At 43.2% G+C, this 24,873-nt stretch overlaps 1 protein-coding gene across 5 annotated transcripts in view; it reads left to right on the top strand.

Moving 5' to 3' along the window:
• Positions 1–24,873, top strand: part of eda (ectodysplasin A) — a 204,629-nt gene that overhangs the window by 151,297 nt on the left and 28,459 nt on the right. For all 5 annotated transcript variants that reach the window (XM_052021558.1, XM_052021559.1, XM_052021557.1 and 2 more), the window contains exons 3-4: positions 15,247–15,270; positions 22,368–22,547. In XM_052021558.1, the coding sequence (XP_051877518.1) occupies positions 15,247–15,270; positions 22,368–22,547 (204 nt within the window). The remainder of the gene's footprint in view (positions 1–15,246; positions 15,271–22,367; positions 22,548–24,873) is intronic.

Raw genomic sequence — 24,873 nt, 5'->3', positions numbered from 1 at the left:
CCACTTCTAAAAGCTTCTATCCCACTGTGATAAGACTATTGAACGGTTCCCTTGTACAATGAGATGGACTCTTGACCTCACAATCTACCTGCACCTTATTGTCTACCTGCAATGCACTTCCCTGTAGCTGTGACACTTTACTCTGTATCCCGTTATTGTTTTTAACCCATACTACCTTAATGCACTGTGTAATGAATTGATCTGTACAAATGGTATGCAAGACAAGTTTTTCACTGTACCTCGGTACAAGTGACAATAATAAACCAATACCAATACTGTTTAATGGTACTGGATATTGGTTTGTGCACCCATGAATGACAGTGTATAGTCCTGCTCTGTAATTACAAAGGATGTAGAAAGACAGAATGAAGTGTTCAAATAATCCACAGAGGCGATGGAAAAACTCGAAAGACAGAAAGAGCAGGCTGTGGGTCTCTTAGACAGAAAGAGCAGGCTGTGGGTCTCTTTTCTCTAGAAATGCAAAAGCCAAGAGGTCTTTAAGATTGCAAAAAGACATGATGGGGTTGATGTAGACACGTTTACACTTGCAGAGAATTCCAAAACTAGGGTATTAATTATAAATTGGCTGTTAACAAATCCAGTGAGGAATTCAACAGAAACTTCTTCATCCCAAACAAGGATTATAATTAGAACTTAAAACCACATGGATGACAGAGCATGTAGCATTCTTGTGTCCAACAGAAGGCTGGACAAACACATGACAGGAGAAAGAGAAGTTAGATTCTGCAGATAGATAAGATGAAGTAAATTGAGAGGGGGCTGAGGTGGCTTCTAAGAACTGGCATACTATGCTCAGGTCTGAAGTCAGCATCCTTTAACAGGCAAGCATGCCACCACTGACCCAGAAAAATTATTCATATAATATTCTACTGGCATTCTGCCTCAGTGGTATTGTTGGAAGTGTGCTTGACTGTAAATGAAGAAAGAAGCGATCATTATCACATTGTGTTTGTGGAAACTTGCTGCTTGCAAATTGCAACATTGACTACATTCAAATAGACATAATTGACAATACTAAACAATCTGCTGGATGAATTCAGAGGGTGGAGCAGCGTCTGTGCAGGGGAAAGGGGACAAAATGGAAGGACACGAGGAGGATCAAGGGGGAGTGGGCAGGAAACACTAGAAGTGAAGATTAACTGAAATTGAAAAATTCAATGTTCCCTTTTTGTCCCCCTGCCCATAACCCCCCCTCCCTAGCTCCTCCATCACCAATTTTCATCTCCCTCTCCCTCCTGGTTTCATTCACCCACTAGCTCCCCTCCCAGATGCCTCTCATAATTATGTAAACTTCCATCAGGTGTTATCAAGCCGGTGAGGAAACCACAACATATGTTATCAAGAGTGGTTGGATTAGCTTCCAGGAATCATTACTAAGTTTAAATCCTTCTGCTCACCCCATCATAATTTGCCCTTCCTAACTTAACGACGTCCACAATTTGAAAAAGCTTCTTTGGTCAAAGGGAGAGGTTAAGGGCATGAGCATGATGTGGTCTTTTAATTGGCTAATGAGGCTGTGGTAAAGTTTTATTTTCCATCTGACTGTCACACATGCAGGAAGAGTAAAAAGCACAAAAGTAACAAAGAGATTAGAGCTCACTTGGCCCATGTTCATTATACAGTATTGATAAATGCTTTTGGTTAAATTTAGTTTTAGCATCTGGACAGCACAGTGAGATTTATTGTCTCACTGCTGTTGTGCAAGAGTCTTTTCTCATATTGTGATTTCAGGAATGAAATTCGCATTAACATGGCTTGAAATAAAAATATCCAAATAAGGAGTAGCTTTTAGAAGGATTTGCACATACAAAGAAATAATTGGATGAAGCTTGTCAAACCTGTTAAGGCTCTCTGCCTTTCACTCTGTTTGAGATATTCCTTAAAACCTATCCCTTTTGGCCAAGCTTTTGCTTATCTGCCCTAATATCTCCTTCTGTGGTTCTCTCACATTTTGTCTGATTGCTTTTTGTAATATAATGCCTCTATCTCACCACAAAAGTCCTAATCCACTGGATGACTTGTATGATTTTTGTACTGAGGCTCACTTCTTCTGCCCTCCATTAAGTGAGAATAATCTAACTTTATTATGGTTCACTTATACTAAGCCCTATACCTTGATAAACAACAATCCCAACCAAGCTTTACCAGCTTTCCATGCCCCAGAGAATTTTTTTTTAAGATTATTATCCTTCCCTTCAAATCCCTTCAGACTATTTCATCCAGTCATGTTTCCCAGGATCACCACTGTACTCGCTCACCACCTGCAATTCCCTACAATGCTCCTCCAACAGTGCTCTACTTTGCATTTTCTACACCATTATTACATCTACATTTAAAAGCTTCTCTATCCTGCAGTGCTTTCATTTGCCTCTTTCTCCTCTCAATGTAAATCCACTGTTCTGCAACCTATTCTCTTCTTCAGTAAAACCAACTCAAACGATCTGGGAAGACCACACGAAGGCAGCTGCTCTATCAAGTTAGGTCACTGAAATTAGCTTTAGAAACACTGCTGTCAATCTACCATCAGTGATGGGGAATGTTGGACACATTATAGCAGAACAAAATTAAATGGCGTTTGAACCTCCTGGACCAACATGAATTTGTTGAAAGCAAGTCACATTTGAATATCTTAATAGAGATCTTTCAAGTGAGAGAGAGGGTTAATGAAGTTTATGTGTATATGACTTCCAAAAGGCAATCTTGAAAAGCGTGAGCAGCAATGTTTCTGGTGGCGTGATCCACAGACTGTTGTTGGGTCTTCACGTTTACACAGTTTATATTAATGGCGTGGGTGGAAAGAACATTGTAATATATCCAACTTTTCTGGGAACAAAAATTTGGTGGAAATATGAACAGACTAAGCAGAGGGAATGGGAGCGTTATAAAGTGGGAAGATGTGAAGCTACTTGATTTGGTTGGAAGAATAGAAAAACAGTAGTTATGATATACAGAGAGGTCTTGCCATGCTGGTTCATGAAACACCGAAAGTAAACATGTAGGTACAGCAAGACGGGAAGACAAATTATATGATGTCTATTGCAAGAAGGTCAAGTCTTGCTGCAATTATATTAGACTTTGGTGAAGGACTGCATCTAGTGTTGGTCCCCAGACATAAAAATAGATAAACTAAACTTACTGCTAAGTTTTCAAGAATTGATTCCTGGGATGAAGGGGATTGTTGCGAGGAGAGGTTGTATGAGATTGACCAATAGTCTTGAAGCTTATAAAGAATGAAAGATGATCTTACATAGAAGATTCTAAGGGGACTTGTTGGAATATTGGCTGGAAGGCATCCAGAACCAGGAGGCATAGTTTCAGACTTGAGAGATCACCCATTTAAGACAGAGATCAGGAGGACTTCTTTTTTCTCACAGATTGCCATGAATCATTGTAATGCTCTACATAGAACATAGAATATCACAGCACAGTACAGGCCCTTCGGCCCACGGTTATGCCGACATTTTATCCTACTCCAATATCTATCTAACCCTTCCCTCCCACATAGCCCTCAATTTCCCTCTCATTCATGTGACTTTCTAAGAGTCTCTTAAACGTCCCTAATGTATTTGCACCCACAACCTCTGCCGGCAGTGTGTTTCACGAACCCACCACTCTCTGTGTAAAAAAAACTTACCTCTGACATCCCCCTTATATCTTTCTTCAATTACCTTAAAATTATGCCCCCTCGTGTTAGCCATTGTCACCCTGGGAAAAAGTCTCTGACTGTCCACTCGATCTATGCCTCTTATCATCTTGTACACCTCTATCAAGTCACCTCTCATCCTCGTTCTCTCCAAAGAGAAAAGCCCTAGCCCCCTTAGTCTCTCCTCATAATGCATACTCTCTAAACCAGGCAGCATCCTCTACTCCACAGAATGGTGGAGACTCAATCTTTGAATATATTCAAGCTGAAATAGACAGATTTAGAGACAACAGAGGAATCCAAAGTTATGGGAAACAGACAGGCAAGTGGAGTCGAGGCCAAGATCAGATAGCTGAATTGCAGAACAGACACGGGGGTCTGTATGGCCAACTCTGGTTCCTCTTTCTGGTTTTCTTATCTTTTATACGTTGAGATGGACTCTGACCTCACAATCTTGTTGTGACCTTGCACCTTATTGTCTACCTGCACTGCACTTTCTCTGTAGCTGTGACACTTTACACTGTACTGTTATTGCTTTTACCTGTACTACCTCAATGCACTCTGTGCTAACTCAATGTAACTGCACTGTGTAATGAATTGATCTATACAATCGATATGCAAGACAAGTTTTTCACTGTACCTCAGCACAAGTGACAATAATAAACCAATACCGATACCAATTTCATTTATACATTCAATAATATGTGAGGGTAAAGGCCGAGAGGCTGTTTCCACACGCTGTCTAATTTAGATGCAGGGCACAGTCGCGGGATGAGGGACTGCCCTTTTAGCACAAAGTGGTGAGACATATTTTTACTGCAACTATTGTAACTATTTGGAGCTCTGCAGCCAGAGGCTGTCAGTGCTCAATTATACTTGAAAACAGAGCTGAGATCACTACATTTTTGCATTTGAAGGGAATCAGGGTGATTGGGAAAACTGAGACAAAAGTTCAGCCATGATCTTATAAAATGGCAGAAAGAACACAAAGATGATGTGGCCTATTCCTGCTTCTTATGTCCTTATATTTGACACTGGACCACATTTTAGACTTGCTACCATTTAAAGCCAATGGGACTAATAGACAATGACAGCATGAATACAAAATTGGCTCAAGGACAAAAAGAAGAGAGAAGTACAAACAGTCATTTTTCTGACCAAAGGGAAGAAATTATGGTATTTACCAGGAATCAGAGTCACAGAGTCGTTGTGACAGAGGAGAATATTCAGTCCATGCATGCTGTTTGTTGAGCAATTCTGTCCGCCCCTTTGCCCCGCACTCTCCCCAAAGCCCTGCATATTATTTTCCCTCATGCCTATCTAATTCCCTTTGAAAAACCTTGATTGACTCACTTTCCACCACTGTTACATGTGGAGATATGCAGGAAAAAAATTCTTCTTCACATTGGTCCTGTATCTTCATTGCCCATCACATTAAATCTCTACCCTGATCCTTGATCCTGATTCTGTTGCTTCTCTCTACTTACTCTAAACCCATCATGATCCTATACAGCAAACAATCTAATGGAGGAGCTCAGCAGGTCAAGCAGCATCCATAGGGGGAAAGGAACTGTCGACATTTTGGGTCATAACGTCAACAATTTCTTTCCCCCACAGATGCTGCTCAACCCGTTAAGTTCCTCCAGCCGGTTCTTTGGTATTGGTATTGGTTTATTATTGTCACTTGTACTGAGGTACAGTGGAAAAACTTGTCTTGCATACCAATCGTAAAGGTCAATTCATTACACAGTGCAGTTACATCATGCTAGTACAGAGTGCCTTGAGTACAGGTAAAAACAATAACAGTACAGAATAAAGGGTCACGGCTACAGAGAAAGTGCAGTGCAGGTCGACAATAAGGTGCAAGGTCACAGATAGATTCCAGAATCTGCAGTGTCTTGTGTCTCCATGATCTTACACATCTTTGTAATAACTCCAAAGAGGACAGCTCAACTTCTCGAGTCTAACCTTGTCTAACCTGGAATCATTTTTTGGTAAATATTTTCTGTAACCATACAGAAGGGAAGCTGTCCCCAGCAACCAAAGTGTTGCTAATGAAAGGGGGCTAATTTAAAACAATGAGCAAAAGAACTGGAGTGGTGTGAGGATTTATTTATACTCTGTGTTGTGATCACCAATATGCTGCCTGAAAGTTGGAGGAAACTATGTGGTAACTTTCAAAAGAAAATTGCATAAACCATTGAAGGAAAGAAATTGCAAGAATCTGGAGCAATACACAAAATGTACTGGAGGAACTCAGCAGGTCAGGCAGCATCCATAGAGGGAAATAAACAGTCGACGTTTCGGGCTGAGACCCTTCATCAGGACTGGAAAGGAAGAGGGAAGAAGCCAGAATAAGAAGGGGAGAGAAGGAGGAGGAGCACATGCAGGCAGGGGATAGGTGAGTTCAGGTGATGGGCAAGTCCAGGTGAGAGGGGGAAGGTAGGTGGGGGGAGGAAGAAGATGTTATAAGCTGAGAGGTGATAGGTAGAAGGGCTGAAGAAGGGGGAATCCAGTAGGAGAGGGCAGTAGACCATGGAATAAAGGATGGGGGAGAAGAGGAGATGGGCAGGTCATCAAGACGGGGGAAGGGAGCCATAGGAATAAGGGAAGACAAAGGTGGGGGGGAGAAAAAGAAGGGGTGAGGTTACCGGAAGTTAGAGAAATCCATGTTGAGGCCATCAGGCTGGAGACTCCCAAGGCGGAATATGAGGTGTTGTTCCTCCAACCTGCGTCTGGCCTCAATGTGGCAGTAGAGGAGGCCGTGGATCGACATGTCAGTAGGAGAGTGGGATGTGGAATTGAAGTGGGTGGCCACCGGGAGGTCCTGGCTGTTGTAGCGGATGGAGTGAAGAGACAGTCCTGGGGACTGGAATTAATTAGAATACACTTTTAGGACTAACAGAACATGTTTTGTGCCATATTTTTCTTGATGTTGATCAGTGGATAAATATTTGCTCAGGCAACTGGGAGAATTCCATTGCTCCCCTTGGACCTTTTGTTTTCACATGAGAGGCCAGATAGACCGTCCTGATTTCAGCATCTCATTAGAGAGTATGAATGGTGGAAGAGTACTTCTCTGACTGTCTGCTTGTTGAATTGAAAATTATTGATAGTTTTATGAGTGCAGAGAATGTGCACGTACATGTAGTTGCATATATTGCTTTGAGCAGGAACTGAGATTTGGCCAAAGAGAGCAAAAGGCAATACTGATGCCTGTCAGTGCAAGTAACTATCATAGCTATGTTTTGAGAATGCATGACACATGCGTTTCAAGTCAGATTTGAGGAATTAATGAAAGAACAGGTTGCAACTTGCCTGATAAGTCAGCAACTGGTTTAGCAAAATAATTTCTTTTCCAAAAACATACTTTCTCCATAAAGTTTACAATATATAAAACAGCATTCAAGTGCTGCCATTCACAGTTAAGCAAATCACTAAATTTACATTATATCAGCATGACATCCAATTTTCTTTCACATAAAATCCCACAAGTGAGATGTTCAAGGAGGTTTTATACAGGTTCCAACCCCTCAGTGATCACTGGAGTTGTGTGGGGTGGGAGCTTAAACAAGTGGTCTTTTCCTACATTGACTTTGTAGAGACTGCACCAAGCTTCAGCGTATCCGTCAACAAACTGAAAGGATCATTCTGTGACAAGGTGGACAGACACATCTTCCAGTACTGGGGACAGCAGGTAATCACTCCTACCTAGGGCTTAGGAACAACTCCATACAGGCACACATAGAGTTAGATGTCAGGATGAGGGCTACATTTTGTCCCTTTTCTTGGGAAGCTGTGCATAATACATCTATGGATACAATCAATTTTAAACCGCCAGATGCAATGGATGATGATGTGTGACTGGTACGCAGTATGGACCCAAAGCTGTGCCACACAGAACAATAGCAAGAGCTCCTTCACATCCTGCTGCTCTCAATTATACTCTCCACCCAGTTTTTGGTGGATGCTCTGGCTCTTCCGAATGATATTCCCAACACTCTCAAATAACAGGACCAGATGGTGAAGGGGACAAAGTATCGAATGGCCCAGTTGCCAAAGAACATGACCTCACTTTTGCTGTGATTAGCTTTGGCCCACAAGCCTATCAAAGTGGAAATGGATGCTCATCAGTCTGTGGCCCAGCAGTGAGCTTGAGCAGAAGACAGCAACATTGTCCATGTAAAGAGAGGCTTTGACCTGACTGTCTCTATTACCTGGGACTGTCCCTTCTCTTATACATGCATCCTTCCTGATTGGCACAACAAAGGACTCACTGAAAGATACTAACAAGACAAGAGAGGAAAGGGTAGCCTTGCCCAGATCCATATTTCATCGGGATGCTTTCCATTTCTTACTCATTCTTTGGACTACCCCACCGATATCCGTGTGGACCACTCATATCCAATTCCATTCCCAAACCCCATTTTGAAGAACAGATGCATTATGTACATATGCAATATTTTGTCAAAAGCCTTCTGCTGGTCGAAGCTGGAGAAATGTCCACACCCACCCTGAATATAAGTGATCATATCATCACATTCTTATACTTTTAACACTGAGTCTCTCAGATATTCCGCTATTGTCACTTTAGTATATTTGTTGTCGCTTCAACCTTTGCACCATTCAGCTGTTTTTGCGCTCAGTGTTGAATTTATTGTTGCACTTTTTTTTACCATGTATACTGTTTACTCTATGGGCATCACGTGAACAAGGAATTTCATTGCACTCTGATGTATATGACAATAAACTAAACTAATCTAATCTAATCATATCTCTGAGTAAAGGAAGGCAGACAGAGATCTGCTTGCTGCACAGATCTGCTCCAGCTGAATTGCCAGCCCCAGAGAGGAGTTGATTTGATTGGCGATAAACTGGCGCAAAATTTTAAGCATTCAGCCGTGAGATGGGTCGCCAGTTTCTGACCTTCTGCCCGCAGCTGTGGGAGATGATGCCCTTGCTCATGGCTTCCACTGTGCTGTACACTTCCAGTATGTCTGTAACAGCTCTGGCCCACAGAGTCAAGTCTACAGCCATTCATCTCAAGGGAACAGATAGAACTTGTAAGCATGTCAAAAGTTAATGGGTGGCCCAGATTACCTTGCTTGCTGTCATCTAAAACCTCTGAGATAGAGGTCAGGAAGTTTTGGACATCTATGGCCTTCAAGTCATATAGTCCAGCACAGAAGGATTTGCAGATCCTTAATATGTCCGGCTGTGAGAACGTTACTGAGCTATCCTCTTCCTTAAGGCTGCTGATCACAGGGCTTCCTTTGTGACCTTTTGGAGGAAGTATTTCAGGCATGTCTCATCCCACTTGTATGATCAGACTCTAGCTTGGAAAATGATCTTGGAGGACTCCAAGGCAAAGAGGGAAGCTTGCAGGCTCTTCATCTCTCAGGGTTCCTACTCCACATCCACACCCATCAACTACAGCAGCAGCAGATTCTACATCGTTTTCTGAAGTTGGTGCAATTCCCTCTGACACTCCCTTGCTTTCCGAACAACTTTGAGGATGAAGAACCTCTTATGTTCGCCTTAATTGCTTCCCACCTGTGCCTCAGGAAATGAATGAGGGGATTCATGGTTTTCAGGGATTATGCAGTTCCTTGATGTTCCTCTATTCGCTAGTTTCATGTTCTGCTTCCACGTACCCTGCCAGCTTTCTGGTCTTCCTGTGGGTGACAATCCCAGCAAGAGGGAGTGACTGGTGAAGAACATCAGCACAACATTGCTAAATCTGACAATGAATGCTTGGGATACAAACAGGAGTCTATCTGGGACTGGACTGACCCATGTGTTCTCAACTAGATGTGTTCCATTTGAAGGGTTGCTGAGAATGTTGCAGAGCTTGAATCCTTTACTCTTTCAGTCAGGAGCATGGACCCAGCGTCCAACTTGCTGTTGGTTCTACCAGATCGTCCAGCTGCATTGATGATACCACCTGTATCAGCTGGCGGGGATGTTGCAGTCACTGGAAGGCAGTCAACAGTTTATTCATCAATTCCAGGTCTCATAAATTGATGAACCAGAGTGCATTGTATTTATATGTCACATCTACTGTGAGGAGACAGCCTCCAACTACCTCTTTGACGTTAGTGATTGGTAAATAGACTTATTATTTTCACATGTACCAAGTTGCAGTGAAGTTGTCTGCCACAGCAGAATACCCAGTGCAAAGGAATTCTACGCCTTTATTCCTTCTTTAGTAGAAGAAATAAAGGCATAGATTATTTTCTAAATGGGCAGCGAATTCAGAAATTGGAGGTGCAAGGGGACTTGGGAGTCCAAGTGCAGGATTCCGTAAAGGTTAACTTGCAGGTTGAGTCGATAGTAAGGAAGGCAAATGCAATGTTAGCGTTCATTTCTAGAGGACTAGATTATAAAAGCAAGGATGTGATGCTAAGGCTTTATAAGGCATTGGTCAGTCCACATTTGGAGTATTGTCAGCAGTTTTAGGCCCCATATCTAGGGAAGGATGTGCTGGCATTGGAGAGGGTCCAGAGGAGGTTTACAAAAATGATCCCAGGAGTGGAAGGGTTAATGTATGAGGGGCATTTGACAGCTTTGGGCCTGTACTCGCTGGAGTTTTGAAGGATGAGGGGGGATCTCATCGAAACCTACTGAATATTGAAAGGCCTGGATAGACGTGGACATGGAGAGGATGTTTCCAGTTATGGGAGAGCCCAGGACCAAAGAGCACAGCCTCAGAATAGAAGGACATCCCTTTAGATCAGAGATGAGGAGGAATTTCTTTAGCCAGAGGGTGGTGAATCTGTGGAATTCATTGCCACAGACGGCTGTGGACACCAAGTCATTGGGTATATTTAAAGTGGAGGTTGATAGGTTCTTGATTAGTAAGAGCGTCAAAGGTTACAGGGAGAAGGCAGGAGAATGGGGTAGAGAGTGAAAAATAAATCAGCCATGATGGAATGGCGGAGCAGACGATGGGCCAAATGGCCTAATTCTGCTCCTATGTCTTATGGAGTAGCAATCATTTGTCTCCTGACCACATTGATTGCCTGTGGGATCACTTGGTAATTGTGGAGGTGTGTTAAACTGCAGTAACTGCAGGTCAGTCTTGACCTTGACAAGGTATCATGAATAAATACATCACCTGATGTGTACTAACTGATCGAGACCAGGATTATGTAGGCATGGCTCAATCCACGGCATGATTTAAGATGGCTCTTTTGATCTGATTGGCTGTAAGGATTCTGTACTTAATCTTGGGTGGTCCATGGCTAGATTGGGGAGAAGGCATAGAGGTGAGGCTGGGGACAGGCAGGAATAGGAATTGGAGGAAATGTGCCACTGGAGTCAGATGGTCTTCTTTCAATTTTGACCTTAAACTTACGTAATGAATTGACAGTTAAATGTACGACTGTATGATGTACATTGAACTATGTCAAGTAAGAAATGAATTAAGAAAATGCTTTGGATGTCAGTCGGTCATAAGGGTGCAACCAAGCTGAAAGGAATTTGTGCTCAGTAGATGAAATTCAAAGGATTTATTCTCACAACCAATGTATGCGCAGTTACTCATGCAAAAGTTATTTATGCAGTAGTCAATCCAACTTTCAGAAGCAGCAGGTGTCCAAGACTAGCATTGGAATCAATTGACCCTGCTTTCTCTGTAGTCTTCCAGTAATGTTGATAAACGCCCGGTTATCTAACATGACATATCTTTGGCCATAAATGTCGGTCACCCAGTAAGATCTGGATGAAGTTCACAGAAGACTAAGAGGTTTAGTGGCTTCTGGTTTTAATTTTTCGTCTGTTAAGTGTTTGCCTGAGCCATGATGTTTTGTTGGCACATGAGAGAGATTTCTGTCCTTTTAACCTACATTTATATAATGCTGTGCTCTCGCAATTAACTCAATTACTTCAGCCTTACTCAACATACACAAATTAAGCTTTTTGTCCTTTTTGGCTGTCAACTGAAGGATTAAAATGACTTTGATAATGAAAATCGATCCCTAGCAAATGTAGTATTTATATCTGAATTCGACTGGTGCTGTCACATCTTAAGCATTCTTCAATGTATTTCTCTAACATTCCTTCTGTGAGCTCTCGAAATAGTCTTTTCTGTTGAGGTTCCAAATTTTTGATACCAAACCCTCTGCCAGCATGTTTTCAGCTGAGGAAGTTCTGGCATGGGATTCTGAGCTGTCTTGTACAGTATCTTTGTGATCTGCACATCTTCTTGGAATGGAATATAAGTCTAACTAATACCCACCTCTTCAAACCCCTTGCCTGCGTGATGGCATTAGATTTGCCAGGCTGTATCATGGTGAATCTCCTTTGCATTTATCATGCTCAGTAACTTTTTATGAAAGAATAAGCACAGAAGAAACGACACTCCTAAATGCTAATTGTTTTGTTCATTACGCTGCTGCTGATATGTGATGTCAACTCCAGTAATCTCTAAGCAAGAGGCTGGGACAGTACATTGAGTACACTTTATTGTCTAGATGATAGCAATCCTGGACAGAACCCTGAAGAAAATTCAACTACCATCCTGAGAAGGAGCTGGGCTGCACAGACTTCTACCCATCAGTGATTCACAGACAAACTGAGGTCCATTGGCTGGTTTACCTTGAGGTGGACAATACGTGTTGGCTGTCCACAACATCTCCTAGTCACTCCCCTCTTTGTTGTCAGGTGGCTTGTATAACATGGGTAAGCCATAGTTTCTTTGGACTGAACGTGGGAAAGACCGTAAAGTCATTGTCAGTTACCATAGTTTCACTCCATTACCCAGCTGCTAAAGCCATTTGAAATCCTGAAACATTAACTGAGATTGCAGCCAAATTTCCTCTCAAATCTAAAGGCTTCCAGCTTCCAGCCCTCAAACCTTCTTGTTCATCCACAACACATAGTTCTGTCACCAGTGGAGAATATGCTTTTCGTCTCCAAGCCTCAGTCCTACACTCTGGATTTCTGTGTTAATCCCCTTCATCCCACAATTGATTTCCTTCAAACTCATGTCTTTAATGAAGCTTTTATTTGTTCTTTCAAATACCTAAGTCTTTATGATGGCATTCCTTTTCCTGATGTCTCAGAAGTAGCTTTGGATAGTTTTGTATGTGAAGAATAACATAGGTTAATAAAACATGAAGATCATACTAAGTTGATATGAGACATCGACACGTGAGTATCCTGGAGTCATTCTTGGGAAGCAAGTTTAAGTGGACTGCTTGGAAAAGTGGAACTTAGGGTCATGGGGCAGAGACTTCCTAAGATGTACTGGTATTTGGTATTGGTTTATTATTGTCACTTGTACCGAGGCACAATGAAAAACTTGTCTTGCATACTGATCGTACAGGTCAATTCATTACACAGTGCAGTTACATTGAGTTAGTACAGAGTGCATTGATGTAGTACAGGTAAAAACAATAACAGTACAGAGTAAAGTGTCACAGCTACAGAAAAAGTGCAGTGCAATAAGGTGCAACGTCACAACAAGGTAGATTGTGAGGTTATAGACCATCTCATTGTATAAGGGAACCTTTCCATAGTCTTATCACAGTGGGGTAGAAGCTGTCCTTAAATCTGGTGGTACGTGCCCTCAGGCTCCTGTATCTTCTACCCGATGGAAGAGGAGAGAAGAGAGAATGTCCTGGGTGGGTGGGGTCTTTGATTACGCCGGCTGCTTCACCAAGACAATGAGAGGTAAAGACAGAGTCCAAGGAGGGGAGGCTGGTGTCCATGATGCGCTGGGCTGTGTCCACAACTCCCTGCAGTTTCTTGCAGTCCTGGGCAGGGCAGTTGCTGTACCAAGCCGTGATACATCCAGATAGGATGCTTTCTGTGGTGCATCAGTAAAAGTTGGTGAGAGTCAAAGGGGACGAATGGAATTTCTTTAGCCTCCTGAGGAAGGAGAGGCGCTGGTGAGCTTTCTCGGCTGTGGCATCTACGTGATTTGACCAGGACAGGCTGTTGGTGATGTTCACTCCCAGGAACTTGAAGCTCTCAACCCTCTCGACCTCAGCACCATTGATGTAGACAGATGCATGTACACTGCCCCCTTTCCTGAAGTCAATGACCAGCTCTTTTGTTTCGTTGACATTGAGGGAAAGGTTGTTGTCACGACACCATTCCACTAAGCTCTCTATCTCCCTCCTGTACTCCTGTTTGAGATACGGCCTACAATGGTGGTATCATCTGCAAACTTGTAGATGAAGTTAGAGCAGCATCTGGCTGCACAGTCATGAGTGTATAGGGAGTAGAGCTTGCCTTGTGGGGTACCAGTGTTGAGAATAATCGTGCCGGAGGTATTGCTGCCTATCCTCACTGATTGCGGTCTGTTTGTTAGAAAGTCAAGGATCCAGTTACAGAGGGAGGTGTTGAGTCCTCGGTCACGGAGTTTGGTGACAAGCTTACTTGGGATTATTGTATTGAAGGCAGAGCTGTAGTCAATAAACAATAGTCTAACATAGGTGTCTTTACTGTGTAAAGCATGTTAAAAGTAGATATTATAAGTTCTTGTTGAATACTTTTTAGACTCTCTACATGATATGAAATATGAAGTTTGGTTTCTGCCTTGAAGCCCTTTTTCTGTCTCTCTTAAGACATTTCAAGAAATGTTATTCGCCGAGACACAAGAGACTCCAGATTAATTCATTGATTCAGATTTACTTGAAATAAACATTGCATTTGGAGAAACTGAGCAGGTCCCATGGAGGAAAAGGGGTAATCAATGTTTCAGGTCGAGACCCTGCATCGGGACTAAGAGTGTAAAGGGAAGATAGCCAGGGTAAAGAGGTGAAGGAGGAGAAGTGAGGGCAGGAGCTGGCAAGCCATAGCTGGATCCAGGTGAGGAAGGGTTGATGGACAGATGGAGCTGGGTGGAGGGAGGGGGGGTGGTGGTGGTGGTGTGGGAGAGCTGGAGAGTGTGACAGAGCTGAAGAGTGTGACAGAGGCTGGGAGGTGATAGTAAAAACAAGAAAGGGTTGCAGATTATGGAATCTGATAAGAAAGAAAGGTGGTGAGTGGAACCAGATAAGGGAGGGACGCTAAGCAAAAGGTGAACAGTGGGGGGGGGGGGGGGGGGGGTGGGGGGGGGGGGGGGGGGGGGGAGTGGTGGGACAGGGGACCAAGTTGATGGAGTGTGTGGGTGACAGGCAGACCAGATGGGGAGGGGAAAGGAACAACAGTAGCAAATGGGTGGTCCCTGGGCTCAACAAATCAGGAGTAAAATGAGGACAGAAGCTGCCTGCTTTCACCAGTTCCTCAGTAAAATACTGGAATGAAGTCTTGGATTTTGCTTGGCTCCTTTAGTAACACTGACTACTTTAACAGCTTTGACTTGCAATCACCCAGAGGGAAAATGAACCATCTAGTCAGCCTTTCATGTGCCGTTTGAGATTCTTTGCAACATGCAGATAAAATCTGTTCACTGCCTGCAAAACATTTAGGACATCATGACAGCAAATGAGGTTTTATATAAATTAAGGAAGAACCTAAATTCATTTTCTCCAAGTATCAAATAGCTAAGTGTGGCACCATTGGGACTGCAAATAAAAGACGTCTGTTAATCAAAACCTTTCATTCTGATTTGGATTTGTTTTCTTTTCTAGGTAAAAGCAAAGGCAAAGGGAAAGGTAAGATTAAAATGGTTATGGCAAATTTGGCACAGAGTTTGGAACTTTGAAACTTAAATCTATACTCCCCTTCTGTTTACCTTGGATTACAATGTGGAAATGGAAATTGTTATCATTGTCAAAGGAATCATCATAATTCAAGCTACGCTTTCTGCTCACGCCCACCTTCGTTGCACCCATCCTGTAAAAGCGATAAGTGCATCAGTTAAACTGTGCTGAGAAGTTTGATTGTGCTATGGAGGATGGTGCAGAGTTCAGCAGCCTCCTGAAACACAAAATTTGGTTTCTAGAAGTATGCTGTTCAAGCAGAGAAGGTTCAGGAACAACCTACCAAAGATATTCAAACCCATAAAAGGCTTTGAGAAGAATAAGTCAGAAACAATTTACAATGGTGGAGTGGTCAGTAACCAGAGATTTAAGGCATACTGTATATCTAAAGAACTGTAAGTCACGAGGCTTTTTTTTATGGAGCGAATTGTTAACTGTCTGAACAGATGGGGAATACAGATTCAGTAATAACTTCCAAAGTGGAATCGGATAATTACTTGAAGGGATAATATTTGAAGCATAATCGGGGGGGGGGGGGGGGGGGGGGAGGGGGAGGATGTGGGTGGGGTTAGTTCAGTAATTCTTTCCAAGAGCTGTTTATAGGCAGGGAGGATGTTTCATATCACTTTATCACAGCTTAAAATCTTAAGACCTCCATATGTCCTGAGTTATGGTCAGCAGACAGAGCACATCTTGCAAGTTTACCAGGTGGCAATTGAGAGTAAAAATACATAAAAAGTTATGCAGATTTTGAGGCTTTTCTTTGTTGAAATGATACCGATTATAAAAGAAAAAAAGATGGTGTAGATTAAAGCAGACTTTACTGGACTTTGGCCATAGGTAAAAGGTTTGGGATAGCCGTCAGGATAAATTTCTAACATAATTTGAGAGAATGCAGAATATATTTCTCTGATAATTTGTCTATACATCTTTGCAAAATTGCCTAAATTTGCTTTCTTTGTACACTAATAATAATAATACATCAAAACATATACCAGAGTCCCTCACCATTGATAATGATATTATTTCTCAGTGCTGCAGGTTTCCAGTGATGTTTTGTGAGCTGGGAATACATCCACTCCTATTTGCAATTAGAACAAATAATACAATTATTAAGCTCCCACAGTTTTTGAATCCACTTATGAATAGTTTTGCACAAATCTTATCTGCCAACTCCCGAGGGTACTGACTCACGTTGTGGCATGGGACAATGGATTCTTTGTGTGCAGGCCAAGGCAGTGAGAGTAAAAGAGAATGTATGATCCTGGTTCCTCTTGAACCCAGCCTTATTTACCTCCTGGTTCGACAGTCTTGCGCGCTATTTCTAGTCAGGGTTGTGAATGAGAAATCCAATGCTCCAATACCTTTTATCCCAGACTACTCCAGCCCAAGATCTTTTATGGTGCCTATGCTGTTGTTAATTCTCCAGTCTGTTAATTCTGCACCACCTTAGCGTTGAGTCTGGGACACAAGCAAAATACTCTAGATGCCCGAATTCTGAATTAAGAACAAAAAAATTACTGGAAAGACTCAGCAGGTCAGACAGTATCTGTAGGGAGAGTTGACATTATTTCCTCAGCCCTTGCACAGTCTGCTTGCAAGTATTAAAATATCAGATTAAAGTTATACAGTATCCATTATTATTAGTTTATTATTGGATTATCGTTATTTGGTTGTTATTGTCACATGCACCGAGATACAGTGAAAAGCTTTGTTTGGATGCCATATATACAGATCATTCCAAACACAAGTACATCAAGGTAGTACAAAAGGAAAACAATAAGAGAATGCAGAATACAGTGAAGCAGCGTTACAATATAGAATCATACAACAAGGAAACAAGCCCTTTGGCCCAACTCACCCATGCCGACTAGCCCAAGGAGTTAGTCCCATCTGCCCACGTTTGGCCGATAGCCCTCTAAACCTCTCCTATCTATGTACTTATCTAGATGGCTAGCCTCCCCTTGGTCGGACTATCCACATAATGCTCGAAGAATCCCTCTTGGACACACCTAACAAATTTTGCCCCATCTAAACCTTTTGCACTAAGGAGTTCCCGGTCTATGATGAGGAAGTTGAAGTCACCTACAATGAATAACCCTGTTGTTTTTACTCCTTTCCATAATTTGCTTGCATATCTGCTCCTCAGTGTCCCTATGGCTATTTGGGGGTCTTTAGTATAAAGCCATCAGGGTGATTTTTGAATGTCACTCATTTAGATTCAGTCAATGAGCCCTCCATTTCTTCCCTCTGAGTGCAGCTGTGATATTGTCCCTAACTAGTAATGCAACCCCTCCCCCCTTTTACCTTCCCCCCATCTCTTCTAAAGCATTGAAACCCTCCTCAGCCACACATTCATCTGCTCTGACTTTCTCATCCTACCCTCATTAGCACATGGCACTAGGAGTAATTCCGTGATTACTACCCTTGAGGTTCTGCTCTTTAATTTCTTTACTAACTCCCTATATTCACTGCACAGGCCCTCATCTCTCTTTCTACCTGTGTTGTTGGTACCAGCGTGCACCACAACTTCTGACTGCACACCCTCCTCCTTGAGAATGTTCCACAGCCGTCCCCAAGACATCTCTGACCCTGGCACCCAGGAGGCAACACACCATCCTGGTGTCTCTTTTGCAGCCACAGAGTCTCCTATCTGCCCCCTTAACTATCACCTATCAACTATCACTATTGCACTGCCTGACTCCTCCCTTACCCACTGACCCTCAGACCCGGTCTCAGTGCTACCAACATGACTGCTGCTACTTTGCCCAGAAAGGTCACAACCAGACCAACTACCCCCCACCCGGCAGTATCCAAAGGGGTGTATTTATTGCTGAGGGGAATGGCCACAAGGGAATCCTGCACCATCTCCCTGTTCCCCTTGCTTCTCGTCACGGTCACCCTCTGTCTCCTGCACCTTAGGAGTGACCACTTCACTGAAACTCTGATCTATAATACTCTCAGCATCCTGTATGGTCCTCTGTACGGGATGCTGAGAGTATTATATATAAGGCCTTCAGCTTCAGTTCTTTAAGGTGGTCAGTGAGGAGCTGGTGCTGGGCGCACTTCCCGCAGGACTACGATATTGTGGCTATCACAGAGACATGGCTGACATCAGGGCAGGAATGGATATTGAATATTCCTGGTTTTCAGTGTTTTAAAAGGGATGGGGGGGGTGGGGGAAGAAGAGGAGGAGGGGTGGTGATACTGGTCAGGGACACTATTACAGCGGCAGAAAGGGTGGATAATGTAGAAGGATCCTCTCTAGAGTCAATATGGGTGGAAGTTAGGAACAAGAAAGTGGCAGTTACTCTACTGGGAGTATTCTATAGGCCCCCTGGTAGCAGTTGGGATACTGAGGAGCAGATTGGGAGGCAGATTTTGAAAAGATGCGAAAATAACAGGGTTATTATAGTGGGAGACTTCAACTTCCCAGATATTGATTCGCACCTGCTTAGTGCCAAAGGTGTAGATGGGGCGGAGTTTGTTAAGTGTGTACAGGACGGATTCCTGTCACAGTATGTTGACAGGCCGACTAGAGGGAATGCCATATTAGATCTAGTTTTAGGTAATGAACCGGGTCAGGTGACAGATCACTCAGTGGGTGAGCATTTTGGGGGACAGTGACCACTGCTCCATAACCTTTAGAATTGTCATGGACAGCGATAGCAGCAAAGAGGACGGGAAGATATTTAATTAGGGAAAGACAAATTATGGGGCTATAAGGCGAGAACTAGGGAGTGTAAATTGAGGTGACATTTTTAAGGAGAAATGTACTATAGAGATGTGTTCGATGTTCAGGGATCTCTTGCAGGATGTTAGGGATAAATTTGTCCCGGTGAGGCAGAGAAGGAATGGCAGGGTGAAGGAACCGTGGGTGACAAGGGAGGTGGAACAACTTGTTAGGAAAAAGACAGCAGTATACATAAGGTGTAAACAGCAAGGGTCAGACAGGGCTCATGAGGAATATAGAGTAGCAAGGAGGGAACTTAAGAAGGGGCTGAGGAGAGCAAGAAGGGGACATGAAAAGGCTTTGGTGAGTAGGGTTAAGGAGAATCCCAAGGCTTTTTACTCGTATGTGAAGGGCAGAAGGATGATGAGAGTAAAGGTAGGTCCGATTAAAGACAAAGGTGGGAAGGTGTGCCTGGAAGCTGTGGAAGTGGGTGAGGTTCTCAATGAATACTTCTCTTCAGTATTCACCAAGGAGAGGGGCCTAGATGACGCTGAGGACAGTGTTGGTAAGGTTAATGTTCTAGAGTATGTAGATATCAAGAGAGACGATGTGTTGGAGCTGTTAGAAAATATTAGAACAGATAAATCCCCGGGGCCTGACGAAATATTCCCCAGGCTGCTTCGTGTGGCGAGGGAGGAGATTGCTGAACCGTTGGCTAGGATCTTTGAGTCCTTGTTGTCCAGGGGGATGATACTGGAGGATTGGAGGGTGGCGAATATTGTCCCCTTGTTCGAAAAAGGTAGTAGGGATAGTCCAGGGAATTACAGACCAGTGAGCCTTACGTCTGTGGTGGGTAAGCTGTTGGAAAGGATTCTAAGAGATAGGATCTATGAGCATTTAGAGAATCAGGGACTGATTAGGGACAGCCAGCATGGTTTTGTGAAGGGAAGATCTTACCTCACTAGCCTGATAGGGTTCTTTAAGGAGGTGACCAGGAAGATTGATGAGGGTAGTGCAGTGGATGTGGTCTACATGGATTTTAGTAAGGCATTTGACAAGGTTCCGCATGGTAGGCTTCTCAGGGGCCAAAGGATCCAGGGAGGCTTGGCCATGTGGATTCAGAATTGGCTTGCCTATGGAAAGCAGAGGGTTGTGGTGGAGGGACTGCATTCAGATTGGAGGGCTGTGACTAGTGGTGTCCCACAGGGTTCGGTTCTGGAACCTCTACTTTTTGTGATATTTATTAATGAGTTAGATGAGGGGGTGGAAGGCTGGGATAGCAAGTTTGCAGATGACACAAAGATTGGTGGTGCTATGGATAGTGTGGAGGGCTGTCAAAGCTTACAGAGGGATATTGATAGGATGCAGAGCTGGACTGACAAGTGGCAGATGGAGTTCAATCCAGAGAAGTGTGAGGTGGTACACTTTGGAAGGACAAACTCCAAGGCAGAATACAAGGTAAATGGCAGGATTCTGGGGAGTGTAGAGGAGCAGAGGGATCTGAGGGTTCATATCCACAGATCACTGAAGGTTGCCATACAAGTGGATAGGGTAGTTAAGAAGGCTTATGGGATGCTAGCTTTCATAAATCATGGGATTGGGTTTAAGAGCCGCAAGGTAATGATGCAGCTTTATAAAACTCTGGTTAGACCACACTTAGAGTACTGTGTCCAGTTCTGGTTGACTCATTATAGGAAGGATGTGGAGGCATTGGAAAGGGTGCAGAGGAGATTTACCAGGATGCTGCCTGGATTAGAGAGTATGATTATGAGGAGAGACTAAGGGAGCTAGGGCTTTACTCTTTGGAGAGAAGGGAGGATGAGGGGAGACATGATAGAGGTATACAAAATATTAAGAGGAATAGATGGAGTGGACAGCCAGCACCTCTTTCCCAGGGCACCAATGCTCAATACAAGAGGGCATGGCTTTAAGGTAATGGGTGGGAAGTTCAAGGGAGAGGTCAGTGGGAGATTTTTCACCCAGAGAGTGGTTGGTGCATGGAATGCGCTGCCAGGAGTGGTGGTGGAGGCTGATACATTAGGCAAGTTCAAGAGATTGTTAGATAAGCATATGGAGGAATTTAAGATAGAGGGATATATGAGAGGAAGAGGTTAGATAGTCTTAGCAGTGGTTTAAGGGTCGGCACAACATGGTGGCCCGAAGGGCCTGTATTGTGCTGTATTGTTCTATGTTCTAGGTGTAGTCCTCAGGGACACTGGGAGTCTCCCTGATATCCCTCATCCTACAGGAGCAACACACAACTACCCAGACTGACTTCCTCACTGCACTCACTCTAACAGCAAAGTTGAAAAGCAAAACTTACCCAAATCTTACCAGTCTCTCTTCTCAGCCTCCTCTCGCCGAAGCCTCTCAAGCCAAAGCCTCAACTCCCTACTCTTACACTGGCCCACTCTTACAGTGGGCAGTCCACTGAACCTTACCTTCCTTTTATTGCTTAAAGTGCCCTCCAATTAGCCAAGCAATGAGACTTGCTTTTTTGAAGGTTCGCATTCTCACTCTGGCTCCTGACTCCTGTAAAAATTACACCGTATAGTGTTACATTATACAAAAATGTATCCCCAGATGCTTAACAGGGTGAGATGGAGAGGGGGAGGGGCTATGAGCAGAGAGGACATCAGGTGACTCAACACTTGGTTGAGGAAGCAAGCTTTAAAACAATTGTTTTCAGAGAAAGAGAGAGCAAGAGAGTCAACTAGACTTCAGAAGGAAATATCAGTTTTGGATATGATTATTTAAGAAAAAAAATATTATTTTTACCCATCCCTTTTCCCTTGAGTTATTTTGCTGCCATGACCAATTGTAGTAGCAAATTGCAAATGTTTCCCAAGTGCTCCTATTTTTTGATACCTCTATTTTTATTTTTCTAAAGTTGGTAAAAAAAACTTGGGTCAGAAAAACATTTGGACCTCTCTCCTCTCTTGAATTTCGTAAATAGTATCTACTCTTGGGAGGTATAGGTGTGGAATGTAGTGTGTAACATTGGTCTCATTTCAATTGAGGATTAATGACACATCTGGCTCGGGGCCACAACAATTTAAACTTGGCACTGTCTTCCAACAGCTTGACAAAACAACAAAAACGGCCAAGGAATCCTTATCTTGTATTTGTGCAACTTCAACAACTTCTCGGTACCATTGCCAAATGTCCTGTAAGACGCTTCACTCTGATTTGAAACATTTACCATAAAAATGAACCTCTTGTCAATGCAGCATTGTTTATCAGAGAATCTCGCTCCCGCTCATGCTTTCCAAGTTCAATTAAGTGACTCTGACACCACATTGCTAGTGCCGACCAGTCTCCAAACCCTTCCCTGTGCTTGGTATTTATTGTAAAGCTCTGCTTAATTATATTGCAGGCAAGAAAACGGGTCCACCTGGCCCACAAGGGCCCCCAGGTCCTCCGGGCCCCCCAGGACCTCAGGGCCCCCCGGGAATCCCAGGAATCCCTGGAATACCAGGAACAGCAGTGTTGTCAGCACCTGGACCACCAGGTCCACCTGGCCAACCAGGACCTCCTGGACCACCAGGACCACTCGGTAAGTGAGCATTGATGAGATGACCTAGAGATCCATCAGGAGTGATTGTAGTGGGAATGTTACAATTCCCCTCAAAGACCTTAGCTGGTCCTTCCCTTACCTGTATCTGGGGAGAAAAATATTATGCCATATATCATATGCATTGCATTTCCCTTCAGTTACTTCATAACTAAAGATAGATGACAAGAACCGTGTGTGCTCTGCACATCCCAAGGAATGAGGTTAATGTCCAAGAAGCATGATATAACAAGAATTAGACAGGTGATAAGTAACCATTTTTCTTAACAATGAAGATTTATGAAGCAAGATGGGCTCCCTCAACCAACCTTACCTCGAGCTTTGTTTCTTGTTAATTTTTTTGGGATATATTCAACCTTAATTAGCTGACAGTCTTGAAATGTTTGATCTGAAATACTTGTAATATGATTTATACAATCTGTTTTGAAGTAGAGAAATGGCAATTTGTCATCATTTAGCTTGCTCCAAAGCAATAAGAACTCTTCAAAAATTGAGCCATATATGAATTAGGAAGGCTTTGGCTGAAGTAAAAAGAAATTACTTGAGTTAAACCACTCCTGATTTTCACTCTGTTGGCACAGTGAAGTTACAGATGGTTCAGCTGACATTGGGAACTTGCTGGACTTTTCAACAAATTGGTGAATAAAGCAAAAATGTCTTGTTAATAGTTTGAGTAAAATATAGTGCACTGTTGTGCTGACATGCTGCAGAATGATGGTTCTCTTGAGTCCCAAACTGTTTAGGATAAACCATTGAGCTTGCATGGTAGAAACTTAAGCAAACAAAAGGAAATGTTGGCTTAGGAACTTCAGTGGACTGCATTCACAACCTCTGCTGAAGCTTTCTTGGGGTGTGTGAATGCAAATAGGCAGATCTTTTCAGCTTTGTAGAAATACCATCATATCCTCTCCTCTCTTGTCATCTAGAAGCTTTACTGTTCAAAATTGGCTGATTATTTCTCTTCCTTGCCCTAGTTACTGACATTGGAATTAAATGTGGGACCTGTATTTCCCCATCCAAGATTAGTTAAATCAACTTAGGTCTTGGAATAACAACAGAAAGTCCTGGAAATACTCAGCAGGTCAGTCAGCAACTGTGGGGAGAGAAACAGATTTATCTTTTCGGATTGATGTCCTTATCATTTGGAAACTCTCTCTCCCCTTCTCTTTGCACCTTCAAACTTGTTTACGTCTCACATTTCCCAAAACTGACGGAAGTTCGTGAATGGTATCTTTGTCTCTCCACAGTGCTATCTCACATGCCAAGCATTTCTATTTTTATTTCAGATTTACAGCATCCACAGTAATTAGCTTTTATATTGTAGACCTTGGGACTTTGTTTGATACAGCCTCCTCTGTGCTCTTTATTGAGGACTTCCATGCTTCAACTCTTAATTCTGGTGTCATTAGAGATTTTGATTAACTTTCCACCAGACCCTGTTTCCCTTCCCACCTTTCTATCTGACCCCAGCTTCATCTGCCTCCCTGTCTAATCCCCAGCCCTGGCCTAATCCTCTCTCTGCTCCAGCTCAGTCCTCTCTCCAACCAAGCCTGAACCGATCCCCTCTCTTCATTTCTGTCTGTACCCCACCTCCAAGCTGCAGCCAGCAACCAACTTCACTTCCTCTACAGTGGTGGCAAAGAGCAGACAGATTGTGCAACGTCTGTACTACAGCTTCTCTACCAGGGTGCCAGGACAAAGCAGACGCCACTGTACTATTTCTAAACCAAAAAACTAAACTTGACCTTCCATTGTTTTTCTCAGATTCAGAAGCCAGCTGGAATGCCTGGCAAAACCATTGCCCAGGATTAATGAGCAAAAACCTTTTAGGATCTAAAAGTGGCTCACTTTCTTAAAGCCACAACAGCTGGCGACAAATATTGTTATTCCGTTGGCACCCTTTTTTCATTTAAAGTTGGCAGGGGTATTTCTCTTTTTCCACTCCAGAATACTTTCATTCACACCTATCAAAGTGTTATGAAATGAACATCAATGGTAGGTACAGCCAGTACAGCTGCCAGTGACCCAGGTTCAATCCTGACCTCCCATGCTGTCTGTGTGGAATTTGCACATTTTCCCTGTGACTGCAGGGGTTTCTTCCGGGTGCTCTGGTCTCTTCCTCATCCCAAGGACATCAGGTTGGTTGGTTATTTGATCCCTGTAAATTCCACCAACCTCCTAGCGTAATTGTTAAGGTAGAATCTGGGGAAGGTTGATGGGAATGTGGGGAGAATGGATTACAGGGAAAATTAGTGGGGGAATAGGATTGGTCTGTGAGCCAGCATGGACTCGATGGGCTGAAATGTCT

The sequence above is a fragment of the Pristis pectinata genome, chromosome 8 (genome assembly GCF_009764475.1).
Source record: "Pristis pectinata isolate sPriPec2 chromosome 8, sPriPec2.1.pri, whole genome shotgun sequence".
NCBI lineage: Eukaryota > Metazoa > Chordata > Chondrichthyes > Rhinopristiformes > Pristidae > Pristis > Pristis pectinata.
This window is presented reverse-complemented; position numbering and strand designations above follow the sequence as displayed.